The sequence below is a fragment of the Epinephelus lanceolatus genome, chromosome 15, assembly GCF_041903045.1.
Source record: "Epinephelus lanceolatus isolate andai-2023 chromosome 15, ASM4190304v1, whole genome shotgun sequence".
NCBI classification, from domain to species: domain Eukaryota; kingdom Metazoa; phylum Chordata; class Actinopteri; order Perciformes; family Serranidae; genus Epinephelus; species Epinephelus lanceolatus.
The window spans coordinates 25126163-25151688 of NC_135748.1; the positions used below are offsets into that span (position 1 = coordinate 25126163).

The window sequence follows — 25526 nt, forward strand, 5'->3', positions numbered from 1 at the left end:
CCAAAGTCTTGTCCTGTTGCCCACAGATTCTGTTTTCATATGCAGAGATCTGTTTATAGAGACAATCTTTCCTGCTTTCTCAGCCAGACTCAGACTACAGGAGTTATGGGCCGATTTATCCCTGATTCACCTCTCCTGACAATTGGAGGAGATATTTGGTCTGGGACCTTGGCCAGTACCAATGTTTTGCCTAGATTATCTGGTAATGTGAGGGGTGGCTGTGGCCCAAAAGTTAGAGCAGTTTGTCCACTAATCGTAAGATCAGGGGTTCCTTGAAGCCCTGTTTCCACCGCAAACAGTACACTTAAATGTGGGCGGGGTTGTTGTCGCTCACTCATTGTATATCCTCATTACCAGCGACACACATGGAAGTCTGTGCCTTGTTTATCAGCCACAGAACGAGGCTGCACGGTGACAATTTCAGAACAAAATAGAACAGGCTGCAGTGAGAGTCTCTTTCCACGGGATATTTAAAAATAGCAAGTTTGTGCATTTAGTCCTTCTAAGGTAAGCTCAGGGGTTTAGTGTTGACGTAGCCCACAGGAACAATGCTCCACAAGGCTTTTTTTTTTTCTGAGTGAGGATTAGAATATATGCGGTTCACATAACCCAGTCAAATTATTATATAAACACTTGAAGATCCACTCATTGCTAAAAGTGTATGTCATATAAAAACTAAAGTAATGGTCAAAGTTGTCACCGTCGTGTCTGTTACCCACAACTTCAAAGATTAATCAGATGGACAGAGCTCAAGTTCAGCACAGCTTTACTCGTGGACTTGCAGTTTTAGACAGTTTACTCATATCAATGGGCATTACCTATCAGGTGTACTGCTATATTAAAGAGGGAGTGTATTACTGCGTTAGAGGAAATAGTTCCATACACTACAGTCACAGTGAAATTTAAGGTGTGTTGATGGATTCATGTCATGAACTCATGCATTGAGTAACATTACAAGTTAACGTTTCATCTTAAAAGTTGCCGGCAGTCGGCCCAGTGAATTATTTTTTCTCAGACTACAGCTGTTGCAAGAGGCAGCAAAACATCCTTTCATTTTATAGTTACAGTCTACTAATAAAACTCTCCACAGTATGAACAGTGGTTACAGGAGCCTCAAAACCAGCGATCTGCTATTGACCAATCAACAGACTGCAGTGTTCACAGCTCCACCTTTTAGTACCAGATCTGTGTGCTAGGTACCCCAACAGAGGGGGGACCAAAAATGGGGATGGTATGGAACGGTTCCATTGGTACCATCCACAACTTTTCACAGTGGAAACGGAAAAAATGCGTACCGAACTGAACTGTACCATACTGTACTGCTCATTGGAAATGGGGCTTTAGTCTGCATGTCGAAGTATCCTTGGTACTAAAGATACTAAACCCCAAATTGCTCCCAACTGCTGTGCCATGTATCTGTGAATGTGTATGAGTAGCAGGTAGCTTTGGCCACCAGTGTATGTGTATGAATGGCAGAATAGACAGAAAACCAACCTAAAGCAGATCAGAAACATTCACGTGCGTCCATATGGAAGGCAATGACGAACCTCTTTTGCTTGGAGGATTTGTTGAAAGTAGTTTAGAGAATGTTTTCTAACCCTAAGTGTTTGCTCTTATTAGCTCTTGCAGCATCAGACTTCTTTGCAGCTATGTCACCATGCTCCCAGATCTCAGCAATTACTTTGGTTAGTTAGAACATTGTCATCACAACCATTAGAGATGATGACGGGAACAACAAAAATAACACCTATGGAGTTCTCCTCAGGTTCACTGTTTACAGTAGATAAGGTGATTGTGTCTCTGTGAGCTGCTCACTTAATAGCAGACTTCAGGAGGGATGGCACACCGGCCATTAAAGTTTAATGTTCTCATTTGGTCACTGTGAGTAGTGTATCTGGCAGGCAGTAGCTCTACCTCGCTCACCTCCCGTAGCTCATTACTAGTAAATCAACCTGCGGGCACCGTAAGGGCTCCCCAGTGTAGATCCAAGATGGATGCTGGCTGGTTGTGACCTTTAGTAGGTTTCACATTAAGGTTTTTTTTCTTTGTTCTAAATTAAACTGGAGTCACTTGCTATTGGAGCCACGAAAGAAAGAAAGTATACAGGCAGAGTGGGAGGTGGAAACTGCCTGAAGTAGGTTATAGTCTGCAGCATTACAACAACCATTTGTTGTACTCCCTGTAGTGCGCATTGTCTGATCATTATGACAAGTTGTAACACATGGGGAAAGTTTTTCAGGTAAACAGGGTTTACTCTTGTTTCCATCCACACTGTAGACTCCTCTTAACACTTATGAGGAAACACTGTAGAGGAAATTGTGCTTAATTTACATATCCTGTGCTGTTTTAAGTTTCTCTGGCAGCGTAGAAACAGCAGTAAGCCTATCACGAGGTTCTCTGAGGACTCAGATTTGTTCCTTCATGTGGATAGTGTTTACCTTGCCAGACAACACCTGAGGCACCGAGATCTGCTGTTTATCCCCCTGGGGGAGGTGTTAATATACAGTGGTGGTACAGTACTTCTGATGCACTGCAGGAAATGTTGTGTTTATGTTTTTTGTGCATGTGAGGATGGATTCTATAGAACCATACTTACTTACCAATTCAGCAACTATTTCTGTCGTCTTTCGCTCTCTCCCCCTCTGTGACTTGCAGATAAGAAAACGGCCACTGCAACCGTATTAACAGTGTTTCCAGAAACTGCCATTGTTTCCTGAGCCAGTGTTGAAGGGAGATTAAAAATAATAAGTGGTGGTGCCATTAGAAATGGCGGCAGGCGACAAAACATTCATTCCAGCTTGTTGTTGAACTGCCACCCTGCCACTCTGCGGGGACCGATAAAAGTTATGGTCTCTATTTATGCATTTATGCTTACTTGGCTCTTAAGGAGAAGACATAATGGTGTTTAAAGGGCAAATATATGGACTTATTGAAATGTTTGTGCTCCAGTTATAATATATACTTGTGGTGGTAGGCCCATAATGCAGTTTGCAACATGATGGTGGCAAATTAACTACTGAAAATTCTTTGTGATTTTTGAAACAATGGTCTTCAATTTCATACAGAAGCAGACAAAAGCAGGCCTCTCTCTCTTCTAGTCATTTAGTGTGAAAAATAACCAATGTGTTGCCAAACATTATGAGTCTGGCTGTTGTTGCTGGGCTGAAAACTTACCCAAATCCACTAAAGAACACCTCAGAGCTGCAAACTTTAGATAGCTCTGACAGCATGGACTGGCCTCCATTCGTGTCTAGATGGTAAACCCAGTTTCACGTACAGTACAGGCCAAAAGTTTGGACACACCTTCTCATTCAATGCGTTTTCTTTATTTTCATGACTATTTACATTGTAGATTCTCACTGAAGGCATCAAAACTATGAATGAACACATGTGGAGTTATGTACTTAACAAAAAAAGGTGAAATAAGTGAAAACATGTTTTATATTCTAGTTTCTTCAAAATAGCCACCCTTTGCTCTGATTACTGCTTTGCACACTCTTGGCATTCTCTCCATGAGCTTCAAGAGGTAGTCACCTGAAATGGTTTTCCAACAGTCTTGAAGGAGTTCCCAGAGGTGTTTAGCACTTGTTGGCACCTTTGCCTTCACTCTGCGGTCCAGCTCACCCCAAACCAACTCGATTGGGTTCAGGTCCGGTGACTGTGGAGGCCAGGTCATCTGCCGCAGCACTCCATCACTCTCCTTCTTGGTCAAATAGCCCTTACACAGCCTGGAGGTGTGTTTGGGGTCATTGTCCTGTTGAAAAATAAATGATCGTCCAACTAAACGCAAACCGGATGGGATGGCATGTTGCTGCAGGATGCTGTGGTAGCCATGCTGGTTCAGTGTGCCTTCAATTTTGAATAAATCCCCAACAGTGTCACCAGCAAAACACCCCCACACCATCACACCTCCTCCTCCATGCCTCACAGTGGGAACCAGGCATGTGGAATCCATCCGTTCACCTTTTCTGCGTCTCACAAAGACACGGCGGTTGGAACCAAAGATCTCAAATTTGGACTCATCAGACCAAAGCACAGATTTCCACTGGTCTAATGTCCATTCCTTGTGTTTCTTGGCCCAAACAAATCTCTTCCGCTTGTTGCCTCTCCTTAGCAGTGGTTTCCTAGCAGCTATTTGACCATGAAGGCCTGATTGGCGCAGTCTCCTCTTAACAGTTGTTCTAGAGATGGGTCTGCTGCTAGAACTCTGTGTGGCATTCATCTGGTCTCTGATCTGAGCTGCTGTTAACTTGCGATTTCTGAGGCTGGTGACTCGGATGAACTTATCCTCAGAAGCAGAGGTGACTCTTGGTCTTCCTTTCCTGGGTCGGTCCTCATGTGTGCCAGTTTCGTTGTAGCGCTTGATGGTTTTTGCGACTCCACTTGGGGACACATTTAAAGTTTTTGCAATTTTCCGGACTGACTGACCTTCATTTCTTAAAGTAATGATGGCCACTCATTTTTCTTTAGTTAGCTGATTGGTTCTTGCCATAATATGAATTTTAACAGTTGTCCAATAGGGCTGTCGGCTGTGTATTAACCTGACTTCTGCACAACACAACTGATGGTCCCAACCCCATTGATAAAGCAAGAAATTCCACTAATTAACCCTGATAAGGCACACCTGTGAAGTGGAAACCATTTCAGGTGACTACCTCTTGAAGCTCATGGAGAGAATGCCAAGAGTGTGCAAAGCAGTAATCAGAGCAAAGGGTGGCTGTTTTGAAGAAACTAGAATATAAAACATGTTTTCACTTATTTCACCTTTTTTTGTTAAGTACATAACTCCACATGTGTTCATTCATAGTTTTGATGCCTTCAGTGAGAATCTACAATGTAAATAGTCATGAAAATAAAGAAAACGCATTGAATGAGAAGGTGTGTCCAAACTTTTGGCCTGTACTGTACATTTTCATGATTCATGTTTTAAGTGATCATTATAACCCAAAACATGATCTCTCCCTAACCTTAATCAAGTGCTTTTTGTGCCTTAACCAAACTAGACCTTAACCACAGCATTGTCGCACTACATAAAACAACAAGAGAGTGATATTTTGAAGTGGCTCGTGAGAGTTTTGCAAATTTAGGTTCACAGTTTCTGATTCCACACAATAAGGAGTACTACACAGTGGATGTGCTAGTAGTGCATGGGCCTTCGAAGAGACGATTAACACAAAAATCAGAAATACATCTTTACCTGTACTGCTGTTTGTCACTCTAAATTGTTTTGGCTGTGAGCTGCTGAGTGTTGGAGATATCAGCCATAGAGATGTCTGCCTTCTCTTAAAGATAGAACTAGATGGCACTCAGCTTGTGGTGCTCAGAGTGGCAAAAAAAACATACATTTGAAAAACTCAACAGCAATGTCTCTTTCCAGAAAACATGACACAGTTACTCAAGATAATCCACAGACCTTGTTGTGAGCAGTTTCATGTAGGAGCTATTTTCTTTCTACCGTTCTACACCCGCCAACCGTATCAACCGCTCGCTAACATTACAGCTCAGCTGAGGAGGACGCCATTCATGTTTACATCTCACCACCACAAGCCTCTTATCCATGAGTAGATGCACGCTTCCTTCTGCGCAGCAATACAGTTGGCGGGCTGAGTTGTGAAAGAAAATAGTTCCTACATGAAACTGCTCACAACAAGGTCTGTGGATTATCTTGAGTAACTGGGTCATGATTTCTGGAAAGAGACACTGCTGTTGCGTTTTTCAAATTTATTTTATTATTGAGCACCACAAGCTGAGTGCCATCTAGTTCCATTTTATTCAAGAGAGGGCAGACATCTCTACAGCCAATATCTCCAACACTGGGCAACTCAGACCAATCTAGCTTGATAAATAGCACTACAGGTAAGATGAAAAGTATGTATTTTTGATTTGGGGTGAACTGTCCCTTTAGCGTAACCTATAACCCCACAGCTAATGAAGCTAATGAAATGCTCCTTGGCCTTGTAAGTAACACGCGGTCAGGTTACTGCAGTAAACTTGTTAGCTGGATGCCAATGTTGGCAGCTCATGTGGGAGTAGATAAGACAGTGTTTGATTTATTCTTTGAAGTTTTGCACTCATGTTCTTTGCTTTAGAGAGGTTAAAAAGACACCAAACTCCTTAAAATACCTGGTATTGCTCTTACTACAGCCAAACAGTGGCTGCTTCAACGCACAGTTGTTTTGCTCTTAATACCTCTTCAATTTTCAAGTGCAACTATTTCACGTTCTATGATTTGTAACATCACATTGGTAGCTAATGGGCATTGATATCACCAACAAGACTTATTAATGCAGCTGCATAAAGAAAAGATGTACAACTCTCAAAGTTTATTCTGGCATTTTATGCGAGCTGGTGGCAGGTTATTAAGTTCTTGCAGTGCAGGGGAGCGAAGTTCAAGCTCCAGCACTACAGAGCAATGATGAAAGATGGAAATGGAAACACACACGCATTCATCATAACACTGATTTATTGAGGAATAACCTCTGTGGTCAGCTGGTCAATAACTCACTATTCCATAGGGTCCTGTAGTTTGCGGTGGCTGCATTCAATTGTTCCAAGCATGAGAGAGAATGAAATGATGAAAAAGGAGGCACAAGTGATAGGAATATTAATTTTTCTACATTCAGTGTTGTAGTTTGCTTTTACAGTGTAACTTGTGTTGGTTATATTTAGAAATGTGCTTATTGGATTATACACTCATAGGAAAAAGATCTTTGTGCATTGATATTTCCATAGGAAGAGCAAAGTTCAGCGGAAGGTGCAATAATTCAGAGTATTGCATGCTCTTTAAGTTTGTTTACTGAACTTTATCTAATTGATCCCCCAGTTGTGCTTCATCACACCAAGCTGGCTTGTTTTTTGAATGCACCCAAAATCGCAGTTTTTCTCTGGAGTCAACAGAACTAAATGTGCTGCTAAATCTGCGGGACTTCAAAGCTGTTTTTCTCTGCTCTCTTGCCAGGGTCATCACAGATAGCCAACTCCTATCTGCCTCCCCAGGCAAGACTTAGAGCTTTGACTGTTGGTTGTGGTTAGAGTTCAAACTTGGCTTCGACATTCAGCCGACCAGCAGCAGCAGCAGCAGCAGCAGCGGCAGCAGAGGCAACAGCTATACACACATGAGAGCCAAGGCAGAGAGAAAAATATGAAAAAGATATACATTGGCAAAACTGCCCTCAAAACACAGAGAAATGGTTGCAAACATCAGAAAAGAAGGTAAGATGAGTCAGTCTGGGGAGTGTTTTAAACTCTAAACATCAGCCTCATTGTCGGCGGATCCATTTCATTCATTTTGACTAATGGAAATGGATTCTCATTGGGAGGTCATCACCATTAAAAAGACATTAAAAACATAATGTGGCATCTATTCATTCCCATCACTCATCTTCATCTCTCCTGTCATGTATCAGCTGACATCTACATCCAAGTTAATGCTGCACTGCGCTTTAGTCTTATACATCTGGACATGTGAAAAAAAAAAAAAAAGTAATACCTACAAAAAAAAAAAATTAAAAAAAAAAATTAAAAATCAATGGCTGTGTGCTCAGACTTAATTAAACTGGCATTACATAGTGATAAGAGCCCAGAGCAATTTTCACATGTACTTACAATAGCTCTCTGGCTCTTTGCCATGTGATTTTACAACACCACTTGCAGCTGTTAGAGGTTGTAAAGATTTTGTTTTGTTGTAGCGTGAGGCAAGCGGAGTTGGCTGAGTCTGCGAGCCTCATCGTGCTGGATGCATAAACTATTCAATGACTCATCTGTCTGTCAAACATTTATAAAGGAACATTTTTTAAATTCGCTTACTTGCTTTGTTTGCAAGAGTGAGATTTGAAGACAAATGATAAGTCCGGATAATATGCAGAGGATCAGGTCCGGACATTGTCCAGAGTTTCCCTTTTATGCATGCAGCACACAACAGAATACTGTCTGTGTTAGAAGTGTTTGCACCTACTGTAAATACTGTGTTGGTTTAGGCGATTGCTGGTACCTGGATAGTACATGCAGGAGGCAGGGTGTGACACGGATTACACAGTGGTCAGGGAGCTAGTTCATAATTTAGTTGTTCCTTGAATTTGTCTCTTGATTTCAGCCCTTACTGACAAAAGTTCCCAAATCTGGTCAACTCTCCAATGAGACATTTCCGTTTCTATCTTGAAAATGACCCTTCTTCTTCTTCTGCACCTTTAGATGTTGGTTTTCTCAAGCTGTGGTCAACCAAAGAAAATCTTGGTCGACTGAAACTCTACCTACTCTTCAACCGATCGCTTGGTTGATTGGGTTAAACACCTGCACGTTATCTCTAGATTAAATCATTTGGCCACAGTGCACTCTACCTGGTAGCATTGTGCATCCAACAAAGTGTTTCTTCCTGTCACAGAGCTCCACATTAACACCTACCCAGGGCAAGTAAACTCATGGTTCATTCAAGTGGAATGCCTCGAGTGAAAAATAAATGTGATCTCCAATGTAATATTATCCGTAAATAAATGGCACACTGTAACGCTTTTCCATCTGAGCTGCGTGTGCAAGTCTGTCACACCTCTAAGGGTTGAACAGGACAGATGAGAAAAATCTGACATACTGGACACTATAGGGGTTGATGATGTCATATACAACGTTACTAACATTAAATATGTCTGTGACACTGCATACAAGAAAGAGACTTACTAGCTAACGTTAGCCATCGTGCTGCTACAACAAGGGCTCCTGTGTGACCATCACAGTGGACAAATCTACTGCTGAACAACAACTGTTTTCAGCTGAGGAAAAAAAAGCTTTGGTGGACACACGGCCTTATTAAAGTAACACCAGTGATTGTGTGACCGATGAGAATTTGGTTGGACAAATGCACATCAACCTTAGTTTCAAGCAATCTGCATGACAGGAACGTCGTCAACACACCCACTCGCTTGCTGTGAATCCTTCAGGACAATTACCCGCTCTATTCACACATGGGCTCAATCAGACATTACAGACTTTGTACCGAGGAGCTGGCAGGGTAAGGTCTGTTTAATGTCCATTCCAACTGATTAGGATATTTCCATTTTTATATACAGCTCCTTCGGGTAGTGTCTAAATATTTAATGTTTGCAGTGCATGTATGAAAGGGACTATATACTATGCCTTTTAGCAAACAGCTGATGAGAAGTGGTATCAGTAACTATGCAACATTCTTGCAAAGACATTTGCATATTGTTCAAATTGTATATCTATTCCTTTGAAATGTAGTGCTGTTTTTGCACACAGCCAGATGTTTATTTACTATTCTAACACCACGTTTATGGGCATATTTTTGCTCGGCTGCTTATATTTTAATTTTTTTTTTTTTTTTTATACTTTTTTTTATATACTGACTTCTTATTGCTTGAAAAAGGCTTAATTATTGGAGAGCTTCAACCACGTACCCAGACACCAAAGGTAGTCCATTGTCCCACCTTCATATTGACACACCATCTATAAGTCTTTCTGTGGACACCATTTTCTCCTCCTTTACTGCCAGCTTCCTAATTGAGGCTCTGGGCCGAGGTGGGCTTGGAGGTGCACTCGTTGCGCCTGCTGGTTGGCAGCGCTGAGCCATCGAACCTCTCTGTGAGCCAAGTATCCATCAGTCTGGCAAAATGCTAAATCCCCCAGAGCGCACACAGACCCTGCTCCCCATCTCTAGCCTTTCATTACCACATCCATTCCCTCAGTCAGTCCCAGTCTATGTGTTTCATCCCCACACTCAAACCTGCATCAAATGAACGAAATATTGCTCCCTGTCTGCTATGTTGTTGCTGTTGATGGTGTTGAAACGGTGCTATTCTCACCTACGCTCTCTCATGCTCTTTCTGCCTCTTTCACCCTCTTTTAAAGCCGTGGCCCATTCTGTATTTTCTTTTCTATGAATCACCCACGGTGTGTGTCTGGGGGCAGAAAAATCCTTTTCCTATTCTTTCAGAGATTCAATAGGGGGGTTGTGTAATGGAATTCACCATTACACCGATGGGAGCTCCTCTCACAGCTTTGCTCCCACCCTGTGAATGGGAAATGATTAGTATTCCTCCTCCATCCATCTCCTCCTCCCCATCGGCTTTACTGCCTTCCCCTTGCCTGGGACCTTTCTCACTCCGGACTGAATTACGCTCCAGCTACACTTCATCCCTTTCCCTCTCTCTCACACAAACACAAACACACTTTAGCTTTTACTTTACTGCCTTTTCTCTCTCTGTCTGTTTCCTCTTCCTCTCTCTGCTTGGCTCAATGAATCTGACAAACTTGGATAGCCATGAAAGTACATCAGTGTTGTGACTGCGTCTCCCTGTTCTCTAAACTCTCTCTGCTGTACATTCAGCTCTTTCCACGACCACAAGGATGACCTCCGCAAGCGCCTGTCCTACACCACCCACAAACTAGAGATGGTGGAGACGGAGTTTGATTCCACTCGGCAGTACCTTGAGACTGAGCTGCGCCGGGCCCAGGAGGAACTGGAGAAATTTACAGAGAAACTACGCAGGTGTGTGTGCACGTGTGCATGACTCAGTGGGCAGCTCGCCTTTTTATGTATGCATGAACTGTCAAATTCCAATCAGGGAGAAACCCAGCAAAGTCGAACTGTGTCGACAAGGAAATTAGGTGATAGATGAGGTTTTTTACATGCTGTTACATGTCATTAACGGCCATGAGAGTGGTACTCAGCTCATTTGCAGCCCAGTATCCCAAGTAATTAGGTCCATATTTGACGATTCTACACCTCTACCTACAAATGCATACATTCAGTACAGGAAGCAGTGACTGTGGTGTCAAGCATCTGAATATCATGCAGGAGACCAGTGTTCATTCCTTGTTTCAAACATGAAGTATTAACTGCAGCCATGATCTCTCCCTAACTTTAACCATAGTTTTACAATAGTTACAGGTATATTATGCACGAACTGTTACTGTTCATAAACATGGGTGGCACGGTGGTACAACGATTAGTACTGTCACCTCACAGCAAGAGGGACCAAGGTTTGAACGAGGTCCTGTGTGGAGTTTGCATATTTTTCTGTCAGCATGGGTTTTCTGCGAATTCTCCGGCTCCCTCCCACAGTCCAAAATCATGCAGGTTATGTTAATTCCATCTATCGATCCATTTTCAACTGCTTATCCGAAGCTGGGGACAGCAGGCTGAGCAATGTATTCCAGACATCCCTCTTCCCAGCAACACCTTTCATCTCCTCCTGGGGGACCCCAAGAAGTTCCCAGTCCAGACAAGATATGTAATTCCTCCAGTGTGTTCTGGGTCTGCCCTGGGGTCTCCTACCAGTTGGATGTGCCTGGAACACCTCTAATTGGAGGTGCCTAGGAGGCATCCTGATCAGATGCCCGAACCACCTCAACTGACCCCTTTCAAGGCAAAGGAGCAGCGGCTCTACTCCCTCCGGATTTTACCCTATCTCTAAGGCTGAGCCCACCACCCTTCTGAGGAAACTCATTTTGGCCGCTTGTATCCAAGACCTCATTCTTTCAGACGTTTTCCATAGCTCATGACCATAGGTGAGGGTTGGGACGTAGATGGACCAGTAAATCAAAAGCTTTGCCTTCCACCTCAGCTCTCTCTTCACCAGTCCATATACACTCCATTCTACCCTCACTCGTGAACAAGACCCCAAGATACTTGAAGTCCCTCGCTTGTGGCATTAAGTCACACCCAACCTGAAGGTGCCCGTAGGTGAGAATGTGAGGGCGAGTCAAGGGTATACCCCACCTCTCCCCCAAAAGTTAGGCCTTTTAACACGGGTCTATGAGGATTGACTCGCTTTTGGAGGCAGCCTCAAGTGGCCATTAGAGAAACTGCAGTTTTTTTGGAACTTCTTTTTCAACCTCAGAGGTTGCCACTTGGGCTACACACCCAAATACTTCCCAACCACAAAGAAAGGCAGAGGGCAGAGTCTCTGCAGATAAATTGACAGCCATGCAATCTGCATAGTGTACCTTTAATTTGGCATTATTACCATCTTTCCCTAACTTTAACCATGTTGTAGATGCCATGAGCAGATAATGTAAAAAGGACAAATCAAGAAAAAAGAATCATTGAACTTAGTATAATCCAGGGTTTTGTAGACCTGACCGGTATTGATGACTTTGTCACCCAATAGGTTTGCAGCTGCCTTGCTTTAATTGGCTATTTCTGTTTTCCCAAGGTGTTAGAAGCACCAATTCATCTTATTTCTGTGGTCCTCTGACAGGATAATCTAATTAGCATCTATGTGCATGTACAATATGCTGTTTAAATAAACTTGAAACTCCTCCTTGAAACTTGGCGGACGAGGCATTTGCATGTGCCCAGGAGACTTTCTCACCTACAGTCTGATTTCCACAGACTCTGCACAAATTCTATCTCATGTTATTTTGATCAGCACAACCCAGTCCCAACCCCTTGGTCCTATTTTAACTATGTGAATGATTGGTAGAGCTTGTTGAAGACGGAGAGAGCTGCCTGAAAGACACGGGTTTTATGCTCCTCTTAAATGAGTAACAGCACTTGGTAATGTTGCTCATAATGGCCGGTTTTGTTTGTTCTCCATCAATCAGCGAACCACTCTCTTCCAGTGCCACTCCTTTATTTTCATTTACGCTCCCTTTGAGCTCACTCAAATCTCTCTCAGGTCTTTGTTTTATGGTTTGTCTTTGCGTTTTGTCTGCACTGCCCACACTCTCCATATCTGTCAGGTTAATGGAGCCATAAATGCCAGTTTATCAACACTCTGTTCGGCCCGAGAGCTAATGTGAAAATGTGATACTGAACTGAGAGCTGACATGATAAAAACACCGGGAACAAGTTAACAAATAAAGAGTCAAGGTCCTGTTCCATTAAGATCACTAATGCACTGAAAATCGACCAAAGAGCAGTAGTGATGAGAGAATTAAAAGAAGTCTTCAGTCAGTGCTACGGGTCTGCTTGAGAATGTTTACTGATTTCCTATTGTAGATTTTTTTTATATATATTTCATGTTGTAGCTGTGGTTATTTTGTTAGAATCCCCTGCTGTGGCACTTCAACATATCATCAACCCTTTTTACTGTGTTTTGGCTCAGCAGATTTTTATCCTCAGTGATCTCCAAATCTGAGTCAGTCCTTAAAATATCCTGCAAATCCCCTCCGAGAGTCTCCGTCAGTGCCCTGATGTAGTAATTTATTTATTTCTCTGACTAAAATTATGTGGAGATTACTGGTGCGTACTTAGCAGTACGAACAGTTAAATACTCTTTAGTCATCATGTGTTGTGGTTTGAATTTTGAACAGGCCGTAATGATTCTTCTCCTGTTCTTTCAGGATCCAGAGTAGCTATGCAGCTCTTCAGAGGATCAACCAGGATTTGGAGGACAAGATGCACAGGACGGTAAGAGACTCCTGCTGAAGTGTTTGCAGTTTTAACTTCACATTCCTGAAACTATCAGATCCATTTCTGTAGCACAAACTCAACCAGAGTCATATCTTTTCTTGTAAAATTCAGCTATGATAAAACATTTAGAACATTTAAAAATCTTGACTGATGATCAAATACCAAAGTCTTGTAATTACCAGATGTTTTTTTTTATCGAGCAACCTCCATCTGACATATTTACTATCTGAACAACACATATGTGTGCATGTCCACACTTTTACACTTCAAAACTTCCATTACAATCACAATGCTCTCTTGTTGAGGGAAGTCAAGGTTAGGATACATGGTTAAAGGAACAGTTCACCCCAAAATCAAAGATAGATATATGTCTTCTTACCTTCTGCCTGTAGTGTTATTTATCAGTCTGGATTGTTTTGGTGTGAGTTGCAGAGTGTTGGAGATATCGGCTGTATTGGCTGAAATGTCTGCATTCTCTTGAATATAGTGGAACAAGATGGCACTCAGCTCGTGGTGCTCAAAGCACCACATAAATACATTTGAAGAACTCAACAGCAATGTCTCTCTACAGAAATTATGACCCAGTTACTCAAGATATTCCACAGACAGTTTTTAAATGCCTGATGAAAACCTGTGGTGGTCGAAACATGTTGGCTCTTTCAATGATTTAGCCACTATGGTAAGTGCCTGGGGCCGGTTGCACAAAACACCTTAGGTTAAGATTTTCCTTAAAGTCCTGGTTAAGGTTTCCTCAAAATAAAATTGAGATTAAACACCCTTAAGTCTTCTTTTTAAGGTTTTCTTAAAATGTTCACTGTTTTCTCATTGTCTTGGTCCTGCACTTAAGGAATCCCTAAACCATTGCACAAAAGACCTTAGCAACCAAAGTAAGGCAAAAAAAAAGAAGTAAATAAATCACTCAAATAAAAAAATTGCAGAGATTGGACGGAATTGCAAGGTAGTTCAGAATTAATGGGGATTGGTTGAATTTGTGGTAAATGTTGCAACATTGTATACTTCAATACATTTATTTGACAGTTACAATTTTTTTGCAAGCTAAAATTTTGATCTAAATTATGTGATAGGCTTATTAAACACAATGCATTATACAGATTAAACAAATGTGTCCAACAGTACTTTTGGCACATTGTTATAGATTAAACTAGTACATTTAGCAGGGAAAATTAGCTACACTTCTACCAGCTAAACATGAAAATGTTGCTGCTTAATACATCAGTAAATATAATGTAAATACAGAATATGTAATAATGTAACACTGTGAAATGGGCTATTCTGCATAATGAGCGCTTCTACTTTTGATGTTTTGTTTGCATTTTTCTGATCTGCTTCTGTACTTCAGTACACTGTTGAATGTAGGACAACTTTAAGGCAAGTGATGCAAGTTCGTCTTCCACCACACAGGTCACAGATTTGAACTGGCATCTTTCCATTTTCTCCAACCTTCAGGCCACCATTTGCCTGTACAGGCTTCACCACTGTGTAACTCTATTTTCACATTTCCTGACCGCTGTGGTTGTTTGTGTCGATATTAACAAGAAGTGCAGAATCCTGGTGGTGTCTGTAAGTACCAGAGTTCTCACTAAAGCTCTCATAAAAGATGTATGAAGGTGCTGGGGATTTGTGAACTCAGCCACATACTTGCACACACACACACACACACACACACACACACACACACACACACACACACACACACACACACACACACACACAGCTAAACAGCTTGTGACCCAAAGTTTGACCTGGAATCATTTATTCGAGAACATGAAGTCCTGTAGTTACTAGGAAACCATTACTCACAGTTTGGTATTGTGTGAAACTCTTTTTCTCGAAGATTAAACCAATTGTTGAACAAAGACAACCAAGAGACGGTTGTTGTCTTGGCAGCAACTGTTTTCTTCAGCTCTGCACTCTGTAATGATTAATGATCTTTTCAGGTAAATTGCAGAGAAAACAGACGTGTTAAAATTGTACATAAATAGTTGAAAAGAAAATATATGGCTTACAGTAAATGCAGTAGAGTTGCTAGGTGAAGGAAAGAGGACATGTACCTACCATCTAGCACATATCCCAACAAACACGCCTCCAACTTTGTAACTCTTCTTGCGATGGATATACAATAAATGCAGGGTTTTTCAAAGTTTTGATGACTAAGTGCCAATCAAGGGAGTCGTTGCCATGCTGCAGGTAAACATTCGTAACCTGACAGATGCTTTTCGGAGGGGCACACAGTTGGACGAAGTATGTGAAGGCCACCATTTAATGATGTTACTATGTTACTATGATACTATGATGTTGTTTTTTATTGCATGCAATATTATGAAATGACACTATATTGAACTGAAATTTTTGTGCCATTTTTAGCAACTTACTATACTACAACTTTTCTAATAAAATTGTTACATCACACACATACCTTACTATTACATATTTCACTTTTTCTTTTTTACATACATTTTTATGGCATTTTATGAAAAACCATACTATGCCTTTTTTCTGACATGTTCTATTTTACATTTACAACATACTTTCCTATGACTTTTAAATGACATACAATACTATGACTTTTTTATGACATACAATACTATGACTTTTTTAACATACTATACAATGATGTTTTTGAAATACTATATGACTTTTAATGACATACTTTACTATTTTTTTACATATTATACTGTGACTTTTTGTGACAAACTATACTATGACTTTTTTATGATACTATACTATGATTATTTTGACATACCATACTATGATTTTTTTGACATACTATACTGACTTTTTTATGACATACTATACTATGACGTTTCCTGGCATACTGTACTGACTTTTTTTGACATACAATAGTATGACCTTTTTTTTTTTTACATACTATACTATGCTATTTTTCATGTCATACTGTACTATACTATACAACCTATGGTTTTTTTCATGACATCCCATGCTATGAAATTTTCATAGCATTTTTTATGAAATACTAAAATATGACTTTTTGACACTCTGTACTATGACTTTTTTTACATTCGATAGTTTTTTTGACCAATTATACTTTGACATTTTTTATATATTATACTATGACTTTTTTGAAATACTATACTATGATGTTTTTTGACATACTATACTATTACTTTTTTTGAAATACTATACTATGATGTTTTTGACATACTATACTGACTTTTTTGAAATACTATACTATGATGTTTTTTGACATACTATACTATTACTTTTTTCTTTTCTTTTTTACATACCATACTATGACTTAATGACATACTATACTATGATTATTTTGACATACTGTACTGACATTTTTTATGACATACTTTACTATGTTTTTGTAACATACTGTACTATGACTTTTTTTTGTCATGCTATACTATGACTTTTAATGACATACTATGCTATAACTTTTTTATGACACTCTATACTATTACTTTTTTTGACATACTATACTATGACTTTTTCATGTTTGTGATAATAATATACTATGACTTTTTTCTTGATTCGGGATGACATACACTATAACCTTTTTTCATGATTTTGGTTGACGTACTGTACCATGACTTTTTTTTCCCCACGATTTTGATAGAAATACTGTACTATGACTTTTTTTGTCATGCTATACTATGACTTTTAATGACATACTATGTTATGACTTTTTTATGACACTCTATACTATTACTTTTTTTGACATACTATACTATACTATGACTTTTTTCATGATTTGGGATGACATACTATACTATGACTTTTGTTCATGATTTGGGACGACATACTATACTATGACTTTTTTCTTGATTTGGGATGACATACACTATAACCTTTTTTCATGATTTTGGTCGACGTACTGTACCATGACTTTTTTTTCCCCACGATTTTGATAGAAATACTATACTATGACTTTTTTTCATGATTTGGGACGACATACTATACTATGACTTTTTTTCATGATTTGGGATGACTTACTATACTATGACTTTTATTTCATTATTTGGGACGACATACTATGACTTTTTTTTTCATGATTTGGGACGCCATACTATACTACGACTTTTTTTCATGATTTGGGACAACATACTATACTATGACTTTTTTTTCATGATTTGGGACGCCATACTATACTACGACTTTTTTTTTATGATTTGGGATGACATACTATACTATGACTTTTTTTCAGGATTCGGGACGAAATACTATACTATGACTTTTTTTTTTTTTCATGATTTCTGACAACATACACTATAACCTTTTTTCATGATTTTGGTCGACGCACTGTACTGTGACTTTTTTTTCATAATTTTGATAGTAATACTATACTATGACTTTTTTTTCATTATTTGGGGCGACATACTATACTATGACTTTTTTTCATGATTTGGGATGACATACTGTACTATGATTTTTTTTTTTTTTTTTCACGATTTTGATAGTAATACTATACCATGACTTTTTTTTCCATGATTTGGGACGACATACTATACTATGACTTTTTCTTCACAGTTTTAATAGTAATACTATACTATCACTTTTTTTCATGATTTTAGCAGACATACTATGCCATGACTGTTTCTTCTCAGTTTTAATAGTAATACTATACTATGACTTTTTTTCATGATTTTTATCGACATACTGTACTATGACTTTTTTTTTCATGATTTTGGTCGACATGCTATGCCATGACTTTTTTTTCATGATTTTGATAGTAATACTATACTATGACTTTTTTTCATGATTTTGGACGATATACTATGACTGTTTTTCATAATTACTATCAAAATCGTGAAAAAAAGGTCCTAGTATAGTATGTCGTACCGAATCCTGAAAGAAAGTTATAGTATAGTATGTCGTCCCAAATCATGACAAAAAAGTCGTAGTACAGTATTACTGTCAAAATCAGGAAAAAAAGTCATAGTATAGTATTACTATCAAAATCATGACAAAAAAAATGTATATAGTATAGTATGTTGATCAAAATCACGAAAAAAGTCATAGTATAGTATGTCGTCCAAAATCATGAAAAAAAGGCATAGTATAGTATGTTGTCCAAAATCATGAAAAAAAGTTGTAGTATAGTATGTTAACCAAAATCATCAAAAGAAGTCATAGTATAGTATGTTGATGAAAATCATGAAAAAAGTCATAGTATAGTATGTCGTCCAAAATCATGAAAAGAAGTCATAGTATAGTATGTCATCCAAAATCATGAAAAAAAGTCATAGTATAGTATGTTGATGAAAATCATGAAAAAAAGTCGTAGTATAGTATGTTGATGAAAATCATGAAAAAAAGTCGTAGTATAGTATGTTAACCAAAATCATCAAAAGAAGTCATAGTATAGTATGTTGATGAAAATCATGAAAAAAGTCATAGTATAGTATGTCGTCCAAAATCATGAAAAAAAGTCATAGTATAGTATGTTGATGAAAATCATGAAAAAAAGTCATAGTATAGTATGTTAACCAAAATCATCAAAAGAAGTCATAGTATAGTATGTTGATGAAAATCATGAAAAAAGTCATAGTATAGTATGTCGTCCAAAATCATGAAAAGACGTCATAGTATAGTATGTTGATGAAAATCATGAAAAGACGTCATAGTATAGTATGTTGATGAAAATCATGAAAAAAGTCATAGTGTAGTATGTCATCCAAAATCATGAAAAAAGGCATAGTATAGTATGTCGTCCAAAATCATGAAAAAAAGTCATAGTACAGTATGTCGTCCAAAATCATGAAAAAAAGTCATAGTACAGTATGTCGTCCAAAATCATGAAAAAAGTCTTAGTATTACTATCAAAATCGTGAAAAAAAAGTTATGGTATAGTATTGCTATCAAAATCGTGAAAAAAAAAGTCATTGTATAGTATTACTATCAAAATTATGAAAAAAAGTCATAGTATTACTATCAAAATCATGAAAAAAAAGTCACAATGTAGTATTACTATCAAAATCGTGAAAAAAAAGTCATGGCACAGTATGTCGACCAAAATCATGTTGATCAAAATCATGAAAAAAAAAAGTCATGGCATATTATGTATTATATTTGGTTGACATATTATGCTATGACTTTTTTTTACATGATTTGGGTGGACATACGATACTTTGACTTTTTTCATGATTTTGGTCAACATATACTGACTTTTTCTTAATGATTTTGGGTTGGCGTGCTATATGCTGACTTTTTTCACGATTTTGATAGTAATACTATACTATGACTTTTTTCATGATTTTGATAGTAATACTATACTATGACTTTTTTCATGATTTGGGATGACGTAGTATGCTATGACTTTTTTCATTCTTTTGATCGACATACTATACTGACTTTTTTTCATGATTTTGGACAACATACTATCACATGACTTTTTTTTCATGATTTCGATAGTAATACTATACTATGACTTCCTTTCATGATTTGGGACGACATACTATACTATGACATTTTTTCATGATTTTGGTCGACATACTGTGCCATGACTTTTTTCATGATTTTGATCAACATACTATACCATGACTTTTTTCCATGTTTTGGGATGACACAGTATACTATGACTTTTTTTCATGAATTTGGTCAATATACTGTACCATGACGTCTTCATGATTTGGGACGACATATCACACTATTTTTTTTCCACCATTTTGATAGTAATAGTATACTATGACTTTTTTTCATGATTTGGGCCGACATACTATAGTATAAGTCAAGTCCATACTTAGAGCTGTTTATCATAGACTTACTGTGATGCTTTCATCACATATTATACCATGACCTTTAATGGTGTACTGCACTGACTTTTCATCACATGCTATACCATCACTTATTATGACATACCATACACTGCCATGGACCCATACAGTGTAGGGCAGTGGCAAATAATGAGAACACAACACTTGTTGATAAAACTTTTTGTTTTTACAATGGGTTGGTGTGGGTGGGGAGGAGGGGAGGGGGATGAGTGTTGGGAGAATATGTATTTTTAGAAAGATAAACAGATGAAAGTTCATTTGACAACTGTGTCCACTTTTTTCTCCCCACTCAAGCCCTGAGCTTCACAACTACCCTCCGCCCTATCGCATGAGTACTTTAAAACAAACAAGAAAATAATAAACAAACACATTAAGCAACACACTAGCAAATGACAGAAAGAAAAAATACATTCTTAAATATTTACATGATTTGACACGTTGATGAAAAGGATGACCTGCCATGTTACACTACAATTTGCACACACACTGACATATATGGCTACAAACTACAAATACCTTATAACATAGCATATCAACCAATCGTACCTGAGGCTGCCCTTCTTGCTATAAAATCTATATGTGGCTGCCATATTTAAAAATAAATAAATAAAACTTTTTTTTTTGTGAATTAGAGCAAATAAGAATAATCTATATAACTGAGATGTGAACATCTCCCATTCTCTCACTATATCCTCCTCTTAGTCATTATACCATCACATATTACAGTAACACATGAAAATTATTCATGGCTAACATTAGCTACCTAACATAAGTTTCACGTACAGGCTATAAACTCACAACTGTCTTCAATGTACTTGCAGAGGTCAGAAGAGGAGTTTTGAAAAGTCAAGATTTTTTAGGAGACACGAGCACTTAATCATGTAACCGTGGTCTCTTTTAGATTTTGGTGTAAAAGTGCGGCCAGATGTAAGCAGGGATAGTCGCTGGAGGCTGCATCTTATTCTGGGTTCTGCTCCGTCATCATCATCGTCGCTGTCAGGCTGTTGGTGTTTCTTTTTCTTCCAGGCAGCTGACACTTGGCATCTGCTGTAGAGGTTTTCCAGTCCACGCGCATTCCTCTTCACAGTCAGTCCCTACATTTAGATCAGACTACTTGTAACAAAATGGCAAATGTAGTGAAGCAAAAAGCAGATTACTGAACAAAAAATAAATACTATACTGTGATTTTGTTATGGCATTCTATAACAGGAAAAGTGTAAACATAAAACAAAATGTCTTCTCCATCTCATTTCCACATTAAACCGCCCAGTTGTCAATTAAAATAGCTAACATAATTCCTGTGATACTTGCGAGGTGCCACTAAAAGCTTGTCACAAATTGTCAGTCTTATCCTGACAGGTGCTCGTTAGTGCACAGTGTGATGTAGTGGCTGAGGAGTGAAATAAATCTAAGCTACTGAAAGCAAAAGTATCAAAATGAACCATGGATGATGAAAATATATTGAAAAACAAACAAAACACCGTCACTCTCAGATAAATTAACTTATCTTATGTGGGCATGATGAACTGAAACGGATGCGTTTCAGCTACAAACCCGTCTGTTTCTGTTGAAGTTAATTTATCCTAGGGTGCTGGCATTCTATTTGTTTTTGGATCCTATCCACAACCATGCACCACTATATAGTGTTCAAGATTTTTTGGAGTTGGAGTTGTGCATGCTGCTACTTTTTTCATTCAGAGGCTGCACAAAATGTTTCTGAAGGCCGTCACTGGCCCACGGGCCGCACTTTGAGGTGTTGTAATGTGATGTAATCTCCACCCACATATTCAGACATAAATCAATGATTATATCAATGGGTCTTTGGAACCATGCTGAGAAGCTTTAGCCTCTTTTCAAAGGGAATGTAACTGGAAAAGTGCCAGACTGGAATTCAAAACCAAGGGACAAAATATCCATAAATACAGAAGCTTCACATTTTCAAATACAGTGATCATAATTAATGACATAATGATGAACTATAGTCTTACACAACCAGATAATGTAAGACTGATGGCGACTTTTACTCTCAGCTCTCCCTCTGTTTCTTGTCTAAGAAATGAGAAATCTACTATAATCGATTTGAACACACCTGTTTAGCAGCAGAACCTCTCTCATCTCTCTCAAAGCAATTACATGATCAAAGACAGGGAGCGCAATCAATGTCCAAAGTAATTGGTCTTACCTGCCATGCAACCCCTGTTAGAAAACTATTATAGCTAACTGCTGTTCTGGTCATCTCAGCAGCTGTCCAATCACATCAGGTTGAGAGGTTCCTGGAGTGTCCCCCCCCCCCCCCCCCCCCCCACCCCAACAGCCTCGGCCTTAGTACTTATCAGCCAGAATCAGAGAGCGAGAGATGAGCCGGCTCTACAGCGAGGTCCGTCTTTATGACTTACAGTGTCTTGATTAAAGTGGATTGTAATCTCATCAGATGTTTGATCCATAGGGCTCCTCTGCCCTGCAGCACACACTAATGGATAAAGATTGTGTGAAGTTATTGGTAAACCAGCGGCAAGTTGCTGAAATATTGATGTCAGGCTAAATAGTGAAATAAGCAGCTGATGTTCATGGTGTATTCTACTGTTCTGTCAATTTCTATTAGTTTAGTTTATTTGCAAATATATTTATAGAAATACAGGAAAAAGCAAATTAAAGTCCTTTTCAGATGTTTTTTGAATAACGATAATGAAGATGATGATTGTCATGATGGTCCAGGCAGTATTACAATACATAAAATGAGGTTAAATTAAGCTATAGTAAAAAGTTAGAATACAATAATGATCGACCAGTACACAAACTCTACTTATGATACCAGTTGACTTCATAGTCATTTAACAGACACGTTCAATATGGTATTTTCAAAATTTTGGCTTTATCTTTGTTATATTTTTTATTTTTGTTAAAAAAATATATCATGATGTTTGATTTTTCCATATTGAAAGAGAGTTTGTTCATCTGTAACCATTTAGAAATAGATGATAGCTCCTCATTTTCTTCTCAAATGCTTAAATTTTCACGTGAAGATATTAGACATGTATCAGCAAATAAAAAAGGTAGTGCACGTTTGCAGACCCTGGGTAGGTCATTTATGTAAATCAAGACCAAGAGATTTAAAATTAAAAACAGGTATTATTAGAAATGACTCAGTATGAATCATTTGATATTTTAGGATACATAGTTTTATTTATTTTAATGCTGAGGGTTAGATGAGAAAATTGATACCACTCACATATTTATATAGATGAATTTGTAAGTATGGACTTGGAACCACGAGACCTTAAGCTTAGTTTAGCTGAGAACAGCGTGAAACAGCTTGGGAGATATATGCTGTAACTAATTCTTGATGAGCAACAGTTTATCTGTCTCTGCTGATTGATCTGAAACCAAGACAAATCTGATGTTGTGGATAGTAAATAATTGTCTCGTACTCAGATAGAATACAACCCTCGCCTTTTCAAATGTAATTCAGGTTATCTACAGGTATCAGACAATTAAATTTTATGCTTTTCAAGATTATTTTTTACCAGATTTAGGCGTTATTTTTTTGGACAAATCATCTTTGAAGCACTGCAGTTAAGTATAAAGTAGTGTATATATGGTCCCCTGCAGAGGTAGGTTTTATGTGGGGATATGGTTGTTAGGGTGAACAAGGTTTATCTACATTTTGCCAATAGAAAAGTATAACATAAAAAGACAGTATTAAACGGTGACTGAGAGAGGTCACAACACACGCAAACTCCACAACACCTGCAAATCCACACAACACATTTAGAAAACACATTCATCAATTTTGCAACACATACGCTGCAAATCCTCACAACACAAGCAAATGAGATAACGTGATGCAAATGCTCACAACACAGGCAAGAAGCTGAACGCTCCACAAAAACAAAAACACACGCCAAATTGAAGACAACGGAAATGTTTCCAAGGGGGCCGTAATCACTCACAGACCTGCTTTTGGCCGCCAAAATCGTCTTAGATAATTGCACTTACTTGTCTTCCACCTATAGCAAATGTTAAACTTCCGAACAGCATCTTGAGGAAAGTCTGGAAATGTCAACAACCAGTAAGTTTGTCACTGATTACGGTCCCCCTGGAAACATTTCCATTTTCGTCTTCATGTTGACGTGTGTTTTTGTGGTGCGTTCAGCTTCTTGCCTGTGTTGTGAGCATTTGCACCGCATTATCTCATTTGCTTGTGTTGTGAGGATTTGCAGGTGTTGTGGAGTTTGCATGTGTTGTGACCTCTCTTGGCCACCATAGTATTAGGTTCAGAGGTGAGACTGGTGTCTGAATGTGTGGAAAAGGCATGTACCAAACAATGCACATCTACTGTACATCTACTATACATGTGTGCATGTTCACAATCCATTGACACTAAATGTGGAAAAAAGGTCAGGTATGTGTCCCATTATTAATCAATTAATCTACTACTTGAGATTTTATCACTACAAGATACCACTGATAGTAAATTGGATGAACTGAGATTTTAAAGTAAACAGAAGCTGCTGTGAATCACTATATTTTGATTTGCAGGAGATAATGGAGATTTGCTGGATGAATTTCAGCATATTGCATGGCGGTGGGCCAGTGAGGCGTGAAAATTGTAATAAATCAAGCCAGACATGAAATGCAGCGCTGTATGTTTAGAGGACAGCCATTCACACCAGCATCTGTCTCGCAGTATTTGCAGCCTATTACTTGTGATGCTCCAATGTAATCCGTCTTGCTTTGTCACACCATGAACACACTGAGGGCCTAAAACGTCTTCCCATCATGGTTCATTCCTCTCATACAGTACACGACACACACATCATCGTATTCCAGTCATGTGAAAATGATTCTGAAAACTGTTGGCTTTTCAAAGGGATTGTCTTTCTCGCGCTGGGCCTTGGCGTAGCAAATTGGTCTTCATGGCAGGAGACAGTATGGGATTTTTTTTTTTTTTTTTTGTGAGGCAGGGCTCATTGGGATTGCCATTTCTTTTGATGTTATGTCATGCAATGGCATTTCAAGGGGGAAATATGTTCCTTTGTAGAAGACAGTCCAGGCAGGCAGGCAGTGACAAAGGCAGCTCCAATCAAATCAGACACATAATTAAAAGTTCTGAGAGGCCCGAAACTCGCAAGGTCAACTTAAAAACGGCGAAGAATAAAACTATTTCATAAAGAGATTAACACCTGGAAGAACTGACGGATGCACGTTGTGATGACATTGGAGCAGCTGTCTGCGTTTTGATCTGTAGATAAACAGTGCTGCAGATGAAGCCATTTGTATAGATGAAATAATACCAAGGGGAGAAAAAAAAAATCACTGAAATATAAGTCTGGCAGTGTCAGCGACAGAGTAGTTATGGCTTGGTGCCTGTGAGACTGTTTAGTAGGAGTTCAAAT

The 25526-nt window shown here is 38.7% G+C and overlaps 2 protein-coding genes across 5 annotated transcripts in view; one reads left to right on the forward strand and one right to left on the reverse strand.

Annotated features, from left to right (window-relative positions):
• The window catches only part of begain (brain-enriched guanylate kinase-associated), a 67759-nt gene that overhangs the window by 16955 nt on the left and 25278 nt on the right, over positions 1-25526 (forward strand). For 2 of the 3 annotated variants that reach the window (XM_078175080.1, XM_033642715.2), the window contains exons 2-4: positions 6959-7212; positions 10337-10498; positions 13300-13366. In XM_078175080.1, coding sequence (XP_078031206.1) covers positions 7142-7212; positions 10337-10498; positions 13300-13366 — 300 coding nt within the window. In that variant the 5' untranslated portion in view covers positions 6959-7141. The remainder of the gene's footprint in view (positions 1-6958; positions 7213-10336; positions 10499-13299; positions 13367-25526) is intronic. The other variant, XM_033642716.2, reaches the window with a different exon arrangement.
• The window catches only part of wdr25 (WD repeat domain 25), a 65502-nt gene continuing 60250 nt past the window's right edge, over positions 20275-25526 (reverse strand). For both annotated transcript variants that reach the window (XM_033642717.2, XM_033642718.2), the window contains exon 8: positions 20275-21224. In XM_033642717.2, coding sequence (XP_033498608.1) covers positions 20955-21224 — 270 coding nt within the window. In that variant the 3' untranslated portion in view covers positions 20275-20954. The remainder of the gene's footprint in view (positions 21225-25526) is intronic.